The 13,317-nt window shown below is 46.5% G+C and overlaps 1 protein-coding gene across 1 annotated transcript; it reads right to left on the bottom strand.

The window, feature by feature from the left end:
• Window positions 1-492: 492 nt before the first annotated feature.
• On the bottom strand, window positions 493-6,516 carry LOC150042612 (spermatogenesis-associated protein 31E1-like). Its single transcript, XM_090324070.1, has 3 exons — window positions 6,268-6,516; window positions 4,595-4,812; window positions 493-3,983 (listed from the first exon to the last, which is right to left on the bottom strand). Exons 1-3 carry the CDS (start codon window positions 6,502-6,504, stop codon window positions 554-556), a joined length of 3,885 nt encoding a protein of 1,294 aa, XP_090180196.1. The 5' UTR covers window positions 6,505-6,516; the 3' UTR covers window positions 493-553.
• Window positions 6,517-13,317: the final 6,801 nt, after the last annotated feature.

Genomic DNA, 13,317 nt, shown 5'->3' with positions numbered 1-13,317 from the left:
GGGCCTGAGCACTGTGCTTGGATTTTCTCAAGGCTAGAGCTGTACCACTTGAGCCTCAGCACCACTTCCAGCTTTTTTTTTTCTATGTATGTGGTGCCAAGGAATCGAACCCGGGTCTTCATGCATGCTAGGCAAGCACTTTAACCACTAGGCCAAACTCCCGGCCCCAGGAGAAATTCTTATAAACAGCAAATGGCACGAATCGGGTTATTCTTTAGAGCTTGTTACAGATTCACTTTAGTGAATCTGGTTGCTACTATGTGGTAACCATGTTTGAACAGACATGTTTTTCTTCAGGATCCGGGAGGTTACTCTGGCCTCTGCCTTCTGCAGCAGCTCAGAGCTGGGCTGCAGCCTTAGCATTTGACCTTGTCTGAGGGCGAGTCCTCATGGCACTCTCTCCTTCTAGAAGCTTCTAGAAGACCATGCACTGGCTAGCTCTACCCTGACCAGCGGCACAGAGAGAGGCCACTACATTTCATGAGTGCAGAGGATTATTTATTAGAAGCAATACACACGGGTGAAGACAAACATCCGTTCATTAAAGGTGGATTCATATAAAAATAATAGTATTGCTGTGGAGAGCGTCCTGAGGCGTATATACACCGCAAGAGACTACATGAGAAGGGTGGTAGGCGTGACTACAGAATACACCGGTGACGTGACGACAGTGCCGTGGGCAGTGCACAAGGTGGCCTGTGGTGGTCCCCATCCACTTATGATGGCAGGGATGACTGACTAGAGACACGGGCCTTCTGGGAAGCAGACGTGTCCCCCGGCCATCCCAGTAGGGAATCCTCCTGTTTGTGATAGGATGGTGGTAGCCAGGGTAGCTGGTCTGGTGACAACAGACTCTCTTCTTCCTAACTGGGTAGTGTCTGTGGCAGGAAGGAGCCATGTGGTGGTTGGAATATCTGCCCCCAGGGGCCTGGAATTCTTTGGGCAATTCATGTGCACACACCACCTCCTCTTGGATCTGCCCACCGCTGCTCATGCGTGTGTAGACACCAGACAATTTGCCACCATCCAACATTCTGCTTGTGGGTAAATCTTGGGTCTGGGTACTGGTTGATTGGATCTTGAACTTTTGCAGGGAATCGGCCTGACTTTTGCCCTTACCAGAGAAAAGCAACGTAAAAAAATTCTTTATACGACTGCCAAAATGACTCTCTGGAGGAGACTGCTCTTTCTCTGGCAGAGGGAGAGAAGACTTCTTCCACGTGGTTCTTGGTTTCCTGACCTGGGCAGCAGGACATGGCTTCTGGCCACATGGGGGCTGTGTTTTCTCCAGCTTTTCCTCCCAAATTCTTACTTTAGGCTGCAGAGAGCCCTTTTTCTCAGCTTCACCAAACATCTTGCTGTACCATGGGTCCTGGAGTTCAGATACCTCCAACTCTTGCTGCGTCTGGATCTTCCCAGGGCAGGGGGCATAAATGGATGTGCTGCTACCGGAGAGGTTGTGGGAGCTGTCCAGAGAGTCCGGGTAGGGCAGCATGTGGGTAGCCAGTAGCACCTCAGGCTTGCAGTTCTGCAGGAATGCTTTAGTCTGGCAGTCCTGCAGGATGACATCTAAAGGTGGGCATTCGCTGGTAGCGCTTGACTCTGCTTGTTCTTTCAGGCACAAGTCTTGGGGAGGCTTGGGAAAAATTCTGGAAGAGCATGGCATTTGAGTGGCCTTCAGAACGTCTAGACTTCTGAGGTTCAAATGGCTGGAATCTGTATAGTCCGTGGATATGTCTTCATCTGTCATTTCCCTGAAATCGTTTGCCTTTCCAGGTGGGGACTCCCGAAAGACCTCTCGTATGGACACGTTTTGGCTGAGGCTGTCTGTCTTGAGGGGTTCCCCTGGGTCTGACTGGAGGCCTGTAGTTGGTTCTAGACTGATTTCCTTGAATGCTGGCACAATGTCTCTGTGCCAAGATCTTCCCACCAGGTTGCAAGTTTGGAGCTGAGGGAGCAGTGTCTCCTCCTGTGGCAGTGGCATTCCCTGACTTCCCTGAGCGGGAGGACAGACATAACTACAGAGGATTCTCCGCAGACACTCGAGCAGAGGGGAAGGAAGAACACTGGGTGTGCCTGAACCTTCCATGTTTCCCGTCTCCTCTCTAGGCACTATGGGGGGAGCTGCACCCTGGAACTCACCCTCCTTGACCATGGGATTGGTTTTACAGTCCTTGCAGGCCAGGTTCCCAGCAGGTTCCTGTAAAACTGGCATGGGGGGAGCCCTTTTCAAAGTGAGCTGATTGACGGGCTTGAGCAGCTTTAGGAACAGACCCCACTTGTGCTTTACCCAGAGCTTCCTAAGATGTGCCTCCAGCAGCTGGCGAGTGGTGGCATCTAAGCGGGAAAGCTGGGAGCTGTTGCCTGTTATTCTCTCAATGTCCATGCTAGAGCGGGAGTTTTCAGTGGAGGACAGGGAAGAGTTTAGAGTGTCCCCGGAGGGACTCACTCTCACAGGGACCTGGCTCTGCCCCCATTCTGAATGGGTTTGGGGCTTGACTTTTAGCGGGCAATTGTCTGAATGCACGGGGCAAACATATTCCGAATCACTGCTTGAGTCAGTGAAGGAATCCAGAGCATCCTCTGAAGAGCTTTCTATGTCCTTGTTCAGCTTTTTCATGACTCTGCACGGACAGCGTCCCTTCTTCCAGCCAGGAGAGTCTTCCAAGATGGCTTTCTGTGTAGCCTGGCAGCTCTTGTCTGCCTGGCCTGGCTCTGGGATTTTCTCCTCAGGAGGCAGCTGGATCTTGCATTGTGTTCTATAGCAGTGCTGTGTGAACCTCTCTTGGAGGTGATGTTCCAGCTTCTTTTGGAACTCAAAGCTGATCAAATCCCCTGGGAAGTTGACCAAGTGGCTTGGGTCCAAAGGTCCCTGACCATGGCTAAAGACTTTGTAAGACTGCTTAACTACAGAGGGTAGAGCTTTCTGACTTTCGTTGTGCTTCTTCAGGAGGTGACATTCTAGTTGTTGGATGACAGGTGGAATGGCATATTGTTTACCCTCACAGGTTCTCATGGGAGGTGACTGGCATGGTGGAACCCGGGCCTGCATCTCAGCTCCTGGTGGAGGCGGAGACCAGGGAAAGTTTGGCGTCAAAGCCTGAGATTGTACTAAGTGGTGGAGCAAAGGCTGGGGTGAAAACAGTTGGGGAGGTACGTTAGCCTGTATCGGAATGAAGCTAGACAATCCATTGAATAAAATAGAGGGTAGGTCTAGAAGATGGCCAGACACCCTGGCAGGAGCCACCAGGGACTCACTGTGAAGAAAAGGCAGGCCCCAGAACAGCTGACTGCATTTCTGTTGTAATTGGCCCCCCAACACTGTGGGGAAAATATGCTCCTGAGAATCAGAAAGCTGCTCTGGTTTTGTGTTCCAGAAAGGCTGTGGAGCAGCGGTGTCTTGTTCACTGCCCAGCGATTTCATCAGGTTCCCCAAAGAACCCACGGGGCATTTTATCTCCTGCCCAACTTTCAGCTTAGCCCTCTTACTAATCACTACCTCCAGCAGCTCCAGGATGTCAGAGTTGAGGGCTGGGCTAGGAGAAGGCACCCGAGAGCTGTTGGTTGGAGAACTGCTCTGTGGGGTGCTTTCTGGTGAGATTTGCACGTTATATAGAGGAAGACCCGAGTTTGAGTCATGGTCGGGTGGAGTGCAGGCCGCAGGTGGAGGGGAAAGAGAACGGGGAGGAGGATGTTCTAGAGGAATCAACAGCTCTGGAGGCTGAGACGCAGTCTGGTGTGACTGCGTCTCAGCGGGAACTGAGGAATATGTCTGGATTGGTGACAAGGTAGAGGCCAGAGGCTGCAAGCCCTCGTGTGAAGGAGCTGGGGAAGCCTTTGGGGACGCAGTGCTGGAGAAAGTGTCCTCTTCGCAGTGTCTGGCTGATGGGAAGGCTGCAGCAGATGCTGAGTTGACAACGTCACCTAGGGCGTCTCCTTTTAATAAGTGCTCGGAGCTGCTGTCACTGAGCTTCCCTAGGTGGCTGCAGGAGACAGGAGACAAAACTTTCTTCAGCAACAGATTGGCCCAGAAGGAGGATGGGCAAGTTAGGCAAGGGTATTTGCTGCTATCTATGCCAACCACCGAACCACCCCCAATGTGTGTGTGTGTGTGTGTGTGTGTGTGTGTGTGTGTGAGAGAGAGAGAGAGAGAGAGACACACACACACACACACACACACACACACACACACACACACACAGATAGACAGACACAGAGGGAGACAGACACAATCCTGAGGCTTGAACTCAGGGCCTGGGCATGGTCCCTGAGTGTTCGTGCTTATGGCTAGCCACAACTTGAGCCGCAGTGCTACTTCTGGCTATTTTGCTTGTCTTTTTTCCTCTTTTTCTGTGGCTCATTTGATAGAATCTCAGCAACTTCCCTGCTCTGGTGGCTTTCATACTGTGATCTTCAGATCCCAGCCTTCTGAGTGGTTAGGATTATTAAGTGTGATCTTTCCTATGATGTCCTCTCTCCATCTCCACAGGCTTGGGCTTCAGTCCCCTCCACACCTGAAGTCTTTCCCTTCCCCATAGCAATCCCATTCCATGGAGTAGAAGTACAGGGACAGGGACATGAGGAAAGTCCTTACCTACTCAGAAGGGAAACTAGATCATGAATCTCCTCAAGCTGTTCCCGAGTATCTCTGCAAGCTAGAAACAGACTGTGGTTATGACAGATCACTTGGATTTTATCTGAGACTGAATTAAAACTTCCCTTTGTTAGGGATCCTGGAGAATCCCAAGTCTGTTCATGGCCTCTGCTAAGGCATAAGGATGGGTAGTGCCTATTTTTTTTATTTACAAGGTACTTTCAACTCTGCCAACCTCTGTGGCCTATTGAACCTCTCTTGGCTGGGGAGAAAGAAGATCTCATCTCTAATATTGTTCTTAGGGAAGTGAGATGGTCCACATGTGGGCTGGAAGGCACCCTCCATATAACAGTAGTGTTACATCACAGCACCTTAGCCCCTCCTCCCTTTGTGACACACCCAGCCCCTGGGCCCACCGACAGCCTCATTTCAAAGCAGAAATCCTGAGATGGGTCTCCAGTCCCCATTTCTTTCCCAGGACATTCCCTGTAAGGACTAAAACTGACATCCTTGGTATCCTGGCTCTAGCTGTCAGACAGTTGGGAGAAAGGGCAAAGCCTACCTTTCAGAGCACCATTTTTCTTTCTGCTCTTGGTTTGGCCCCACTTTTCCATATGATTCTGAGAGACAATAAAGTGTCATAGACTCCTCTCTCTAGACAAACCCAAATATTCACTGCTCCTGGATAAAATGACACTCAGTACCCATGTTCTTTCCTTTCCTTTCCTCATTTTTAATGTCAAAAAGATGTCTGCCTGCCTTCCTTGCATTATCCGTTGGGATTTCTACTTCAGTAGAAATCAGTACTATTGCTGTGTTCAGGACCACAGCCCCAGCTCTCAGCGACCACAATAGGTTTGCTTCCTAAGTCCAGAGGTGAGGATTGTCCAAGGGCAAAGCCTGTGAGCCTCAGACCTCAGCCTCCTGAGTGTTTGAGATCACAGGTGTGAGCCTTTGGGTCATCTCTACACAGGGGAAAGGTGTGGCACACAGTCCCTTCTCTGTTCCCCAGCTCTCAGGATCCCAGTCTTTGGTCACTGAGTTTTAGGGTTTGACTTAACCCGGCACTAACTGCCCGCCATACAGAGGGCTCAGTAGAGAACCTCATGCCACCCTGCCCGTGCCTGGAGAAGGATGCTATTTCCTGGGATTTCCCTCTCCACGGTCTAGCTAATTGGAAAAGGAGAAATAGCAATAGAGAAAAGGAATTATCTTTGTCATTGAACAGAGCAGTTTCTGAATACCATATAATGTCACCCCCTTTAACATTCCCACCCATCCATCCCCTCCCCATCTTCCTTCACTCTTAATTTTGTAACCTATGTATTGGATTCTTGTCTGCATTTCCACTCCTCCATTCATTTACCCCTTTTCCATGCTTGACCCAACCCCAACCCCTTTCAAATACAACTGCATTTTACTGAAATTTTGATTTTTAGCTTTTTAAGGAGTTACCCTATTTGAGATCTCTTTTAATACATTTGTAGACACTTACCACCCAATAGATTTACTGAAGACTTTGTAAATTAAATCTGAAAAAAAAACATGGATCCTTTGTCTCTGGTCCTGACTTTTACTTAATTTTTTCAAGTCTTTGCATTTTTTTTTACAAGTGGTACACTATTCTAATGGATGAGTAAAATTCCATTATATATGCATATATATGTATATATGTATATGTCCATCTTTGGGTGGTCTGTTCCTGGGGTTCTTACCTTCCTCGGCTTGTTCTTTCGAACAGGAGTGGGTGAGGGTGGATTTTCCTTGAAGCAGGGCAGTAGCAGTAGCAGGAAGAAGAGCCCCACTCCACACACAACGGCAAGGGACATGTCCATTGCCAAGGTGGTGAGGTCGGGGCTCAGCCAGGGGATCGCAACGCTCTTCAGTGAAGAGAAGGGATTCTCCATCATCTGAATCGCACTATTGCTCGTGAGCAACTGAGCTCTGGGCATTTCCTTTGGCAACATATAGTCAATGAAGGCTGACGTCACAGAGGCCTGCTTTGCACTAAGTCACAAAGGGGGAGGCATGATGCATAACAAAGCCCTCCCCCTGCCTCTTCCCTCCTGGGCTTCTAGACTCCCACCTCCAAGTTCACCTGCTCGGCCTGTGAGAGGCAGATCTCAGTCCATTTCCGCAGTCTTCCCCCTTGAACTAAGACATTAGCCGTTCTTTGTTTTCACTGTTTGAAGTCCATATGGTTCACAGTTTTTGAAAATGTGGACTTAGCTCTGGGATTTGTGTTGTTTGTGGTCTCAAGATCACCTTGATCAAGATCAATGCCCACTTTCCCACATCACTAGAATTTCAGTCACCTGAATTCAAGGTCAATTCACAGATGAGATTAGTGTCTTAAAGGACAGTGAAAACTACTTGAGCAGTCTTTGTTGGGGGGGGTGGGGGGGAGAAAGTTTTTTCTTCCCTTCTAGTCCTGGGGCTTGGAATTCTGGGCCTGGGTACTGTCCTTGAGCTTTAGTGCTTGAGGCTGGTGCTCTACCACTTGAGCCAAAGCCTAGCTTTACTTCCAGATTTTTTCTGTGATTATTTGGAGATGAGACTCATTAGCTTTCCCGCTTGGGCTGGAATCTTGATCCTCAGATCTCAGCCTCCTGAATTGCTAGAATTACAGGTGTGAACTGCTAGTGCCCAGCAAAGACAGCGTTTATTTTTTCTTTTCCTTTTTTTTTTTTGTACCAATTTTAGGGTTTTAACTCTGGGTCTGGACACTATCCCTACATTTATTTTTGTGCTCAAGGCTAGTATTCTACTCCAGCTGAGTTTGATGGACTTTTGTTTCCTGAGCTTGCTTCAAATGGTGATTCTCAAATCTCAGTCTTCTGAGTAGCTAGGATTACAGGTGTGATCCACCAGAACCTTGCAAGGAGCTTTTATAGAAAGGCCCAGGTGCAGGAACTTCCTCTGGGCCTAAGTCTTAAGGCCAGACATCTGGCTGAATGGTGGTCTTGTGCCTACTGATTTCTAAACACGGCTGCCCATTAGTCTCTGGAGAAGTATTCCTTGTCCTGAAAGTTCCTTCAATACCCTGGTAAGAAGCTAAGGAGAGGAGGGTGGTGACCTTGCCTGGAGCTATAAAAAAAATCCTGAATTTCCTCTCCTGGGGCTGGCAAGGGGGTAGGAGAAGAGGAGAATGAGAAAAGAAAAATGCTGCCTCTTAAAAACTTGTGTAACTGATAGCATCCTGGTTTGTTAACATGCTGAAACTATACTGTGAGCATATTTAGAGATCAGTTCCTCTTATATTTCCCTCACTGAATTTTACCCATTCATTTCTATGGAAAAGGGGACATTGTAGTTGTCTGGCTCCTATCCTGATAAAATTGGGTGATATCCTGGGATTTTTCTGATGGGAAGCATGTATCTGTCTTTGTCCATGATTGTGATGAATCTTACAGGCCCGATTGTGTTTTATGCAGGTAAGAGATGCAGCAAAGTACACAGTGGAAAAGCAGGTTTATTGTTCCAATAACATCATGGTCACATTGAAATTAATGACATCTAATAGAACCAATTAGATACCATTAGGTTGCTTGCTATACATGTATATCCAACATGTGGCTCATTAATTCATCGGCCTAGGGGCATTGGGTGGATAATGTTAGAAGGTGAACAATATAGAAGTATATTGTGGTATTATTTGAAGATGACAAAATGGCTCATTAAAAGCTGTTGAGCAATTGGAGGGAAGGGGAGAATAAAACCAAGAGTCAGGGGCCAGTCTGAGTGTATGTGTATATGAAATAACCATGGCGAGATCCTTTAAAGCAATTAATATACACTTAACCTGAATTATAAGAATTTAACAGGGGCTGGGAGTTTGGCCTAGTGGTTAAAGTGGTTGCCTAGCATGCATGAAGACCCAGGTTCGATTCCTCGGTACCACATACATAGAAAAAAGCCGGAAGTGGTGCTGAGGCTCAAGTGGTAGAGCTCTAACCTTGAGAAAGTCCAAGGACAGTGCTCAGGCCCTGAGCTCAAGCCCAGGACTGGCAAAAAAAAAAAAAAAGAATTTAACAGAAGATTTGTGAGGGAAGTACATGCTAGTTTGAGTAGTGGGATAAATGGAAGAACATTGAGTATTGTTGAAATACTCAATATATATATAATACATATTTTTATATTATATATTATATTAATATATAATGTTAATATATATACTTTTTTTTTGCTGGGTCTGGTGCTTGAACTCACTGTGCTTGGCCTTTCTCAAGGCTAGCACTCTACCCTTGAGCCACAGAACTTCTGCCTTTTTCTGTGTATGCAGTACTGAGGAATTGAACCGAGGGCTTCATGCATGCTTGGCAAGCATGCTACCAGTAGGCCACACTCCTGGTCCTGGTTGAACTATTTTATGGACATGTGGGAAAGTGGAACAAAGAAACTGGCTGAAACTGGTTTGGGAATTGGGAGAGAGGGAATGAGGAAGAATGGTACAAGTGGTGATTCTGACCGAGGTATACTGTTTGCAAATATAGTCATCAAAATGAAACCTCTTTGTACAACCTATTGATGCTAGTAAAAATTATGTATAATAAAAAAATAAGCATTGGAACAGTATGTGGAGCTTTACAGCCAGACTCTGGCTGCAGGATATAAGTGACATTTTGATGTGAGTTTAAGATAAAGCATTGAGTTAGGATGAAGTCCCTTTTTGTCCTAAGCCATATCCACTCATCACCCAGATTTGGGGGACATAAACACTAGGTAATGCTGCCATGGGAACACACTTCTGTCTGTATGGCTCACAGTGAGTTGTCTATTGGCAAAACCTCTATGTTTCCAGTTCTTTCGAGGTACTCTAAGACACTGTTGATGGGACATAAGTAAGTTCATCCACTATGGAAATCAGTATGGTAGTTCCTAAATGAAGAAAACTAGAACTAGCTGGTCTACCGCAGCTGTGTATTGAAGGAATCAAAGCCAGCATACAACACACACAATTACATCACTATTGTATCACTATCCACAATTGCCAAGTCATGAAATCAGCGTAGTCAGTTCTGACCAGCCATCCACAGATAAATGGGTTGCTAAATGTGACTGAGATACACACACATGAAACAGAATATTATTCAGATATAAAAGATGAAATCTATAATAACTATGAATAAGAAAATTGAATATTCAATCATGAAATAGAATGGTAAAGCACCAACTCACTTTCTATATCATATTGTTAAACTGTGTGCAACAGAAAAAGTGAAATCAAGTGATTTATAGAAAAGTGAATAGAACTGACACTCGTGGAATTGTGTGAAATAAGCTAGACTCAAAGGCAAGTATTGTATGTTTTCATTTGCAGATTCTACATTTTTTGAAGACATGAAAGGACAACGATTTGGAGAGGAGGAGGATCAGTGGGAGGAGAAAGGGTTGGATAAGAGTGGAGAATGGAGAGGTAAATATCAAAGCGCAGAGGATAAAATATGAAAATATTATTTTGTATGGTTGATTCGAACTAAAGTTTTAAAAATTTGTTCATTGGAGGCTCAGTGACATGGCTCAGTGATCCTGTAATATATATATATATATATATATATATATATATATATATATATATATATATGGCCCTGAGTTCTATCAGCACAGGAAAAAAGTTTCAAGGCTCTTTTATTTTCACTTTTTCTTTTTTTATTGTAAAGATATACAGAGGGGTTATCATTACATAAGTCAGGTAATAAGATTTCTTTTTGAATTGTCACTCCCTCCCTCATTTTCTCCTAGCCTAGCAAGTGTGTGATCCCAGGTTCAAATCGTGGTTAGACCAGTAAGTGGAGGTAGTGGTGGACCACCTTTGAAAGAATCCATTAAAAATGTAATTTCTATCCAGATGCTTCTATAAGCAAATGAGTAGCAATACCCCCTTCTGGAAAAGTAGAAATAACTTAGTCTTACATATGTGAACAGATCATATTGGGTAGAGTTTTTGTTGGCTTAATTTCTTCTCCACTCCTCAATTAGGATAAAAAAAATTCTGGCCAGCAGAGAGGTCATCAGACAAAGGAGATTTATTAGTCGCTTTGCAACTGCCTTGTCCTGGCTATCCTCAGGAACAGTTACAACCTCCAAGGGGGTGACTTTTCCCCTCTCCTCTTGGCAGGCCTCTTCCTCTCTTCCTCTCCATAGGCCTGTTCACAGGCTTCTCACCTCAGCACAGTCAGGCCTCTCTGCAAGCCTCTTGCCTCACTGCAGGCCTCTCCCCAGGCTTCTCGGCTCACCATAGCCTCTACTTAGGCCTCTTACCTTTCCACAGACCCAGGCACTGCTCCCTCCAGGAGCTTTTGGGGGGAAGCTCTCTCTTCTCCTCTCTCCTGAACATCCCCCAACCCAGAGATGATATCAGCATGAGGTAGAACTTCTTGCCTCTCTGGTTCTCACATTTCCTCTATGTGTACATGCCAACACACACACACACACACACACACACACACACACACACACACACACCAGTCTGCCTTGCTTCTACCCATTCTTCTCCCAACTTGAACATCCACGCAAAAACCTATGGCTGTAACATTCTACAAGGCTCAGTGATCCAGGGTGAACCTGTCACAGGAGCTTTCCTTTTACCACCCTAGAACTTGCTGTTACAGATTCTGTAATGTACCAGATAAGAAAAAGTTAGAATTCCTAGTTGCAGGCTTGTGAGTCAAGTAATCTCAACCAACATGGGGCCCCACCCTCACCACTTCCATAGCTAGCTTTTTCTTCTACAGCCTGCTGTGACAGCAGAGGCTAATTCCATTGGTAAGATGTCCAGTTTTCTGGAAGACCATCCTGAGAAATGTCTAAGTGAGGTAGAAAAGGTCAGTTATCATCCCGAACAGTCCCTTTGTTTCTCCCTAACCTGAAGAACCAGAGAGAACACAGAGTGGAAAATCTGGTGGTAGCCATGCTGTCAGTGGTACCAATTTTCCCAAGAAAGGGGATTCTACTTTCAAGCCCCCTGCCCTGGCTTCCTGAGCAGAATTTGGTAGGGGTGGTTGACTTGGAGCCATGACACACCACTTGCGGTGGAAGTGCCCTCGGGAGCCAGTGTGGTGTAGACCCTCCCATCGTCTACGTGGACCTGAAGATATCAAGGTCTCCTGGCATTAGTGAAACACTTTTCTAGTATTTCTATGAAGAAACAAAGGAGATGATGGCTTAACAACAGAAGATAGTTTGTTTACAAAATGGTGATTGAAAACGATCAATATCAATCTGAAGATGTAAAGCTTTAGGGTTTTCTCAAGTGTTCAGGGTACCTGTCAAGTGCATGCCTCTGACTTGAAACCCCAGGACCATGAAACAAAAAGTAGCCAGGAGATGCACATTTGAGGAGATGCACTATAAGTGCAAAGTTGGGGTTGAATTGAAGGACCCCCTAGCCTCAAGTCTTGGCCACTGACTTTTATCAAAGATGTCTACTGATGTGCAAAACCAAGAAGAGATAGGCACCTAGAATATCAGAGCTAAGGTTCTAGGAAAACATTGGGAGAAGCTGTTTCAACCACTTGAGAAAAAAACTACAGAAGTCCCAACAGATATGCAGGACAAAAGAGTGCAGAGATGAGGACCTCTCCAATTTTGGAGCTGCCTCCAAATGAATCATGAGGAGTACAGGTACCATTGTGGGAAACTCCTCCCCGTTGTCACCAGAAACTAAGTTCATCCATCAAAATACACCCAGCGTACTTGTACTGCCTTGCCATGAACCCCAAGCCCTACCTGGCAGACGTTTGTACCACCATACCCTTCCCCTGACCCAGGGCACAGTCCAGTGATGACACAAAGGGGCTATCGTCATCAGGCTTGTCACAAATGGCACAGCCTTTGTGGCCTCTGTGACAGGATCAGCATCAGGCTGTGTCCCATGCTGTCCCTTTCAGGGGAGGTCAGGGGGCAGGAGTCACTTTCACTGTTACCCAACATCTCGTCATACAAAAATATTCTGCCTGATTATCCAGATTGTTTTTCTCATGTTGTTCGGCTAAAATAACAAAAAACCCCAAACCAAACCCCAAACCAGCTTCTTGTCTTTTCTCATGTGTGCACACGCTCCATCTGCTGATGGCGCCTTACCCAGTAACTCTGTTGCCTTGCCTCTGAGTGGTGGACTCCTCTCCACATCAGCCTGGAGGCGGCGGTGGCACTCACCTGCCCTCCCAGCAGATCCCTTCCTGTACCTAGTATCGCTGTCCTTAGATCACTACAGTCATGAACTACTGAAAGCCTTTAGTTGTTGTCAGGATGAGGCAAACTAGGACGACTCGCTCCCAGAATCTGGTTCAACCTGGCCTTCCCACTGTTCTGCCTCTACAGTGGACTTGGTTCCGGTGTATATGTGTGTGTGTGTGTGTGTGTGTACAAAAGCACTACTGGGCCCAGTGCCTTCCCATGTCCCAAGGTGTAGGAATGTGGGGGTGTAATTCTGGCAATCCTGGGCTCAGTGAGAGAGACCTGAACCCCCTTAGATTTCCTGGTGAATAACATCTGTCCATAGAGCACCTTGTTTGTAACAGAGGCTGGGATGAATGCTGCCAGCTTTGGCTCTGCCTCAGCAAGGATGGCATCCCTCCTCGCCACCTCTGCCTTCCTCTTTAGCATGGTGGCTACCATGAGAGCCATGGTTGGGGGGCATAGTCCCCTTATCCCCATAACCTTTGTCTTTCTCACGCTCTAAAGCAGAAGCCAGGATGGAACTTTCCACGGTGCCTGTGTGT

The sequence above is a fragment of the Megascapheus bottae genome, chromosome 34 (genome assembly GCF_031878675.1).
Source record: "Megascapheus bottae isolate mThoBot1 chromosome 34, mThoBot2.hap1, whole genome shotgun sequence".
NCBI classification, from domain to species: Eukaryota; Metazoa; Chordata; class Mammalia; order Rodentia; family Geomyidae; genus Megascapheus; species Megascapheus bottae.
Note: the sequence above shows the minus strand (reverse complement) of the source record. Positions and strands in the feature narration are given on the sequence as shown.

Excerpts from the sequence above, each read along its gene's own strand:
- LOC150042612 (XM_090324070.1), bottom strand. The coding sequence starts at position 6,504 with ATGATGGAGAATCCCTTCTCTTCACTGAAGAGCGTTGCGATCCCCTGG. Across the intron at positions 4,813-6,267 it reads ACCCAAAGATGGACATATAC|TACCTTGTAAATAAAAAAAA; the intron begins ATATATACATAT and ends CAGAGTTGAAAG. Across the intron at positions 3,984-4,594 it reads CTAGTTTCCCTTCTGAGTAG|CCACCTAGGGAAGCTCAGTG; the intron begins GTAAGGACTTTC and ends TGTCTCCTGCAG.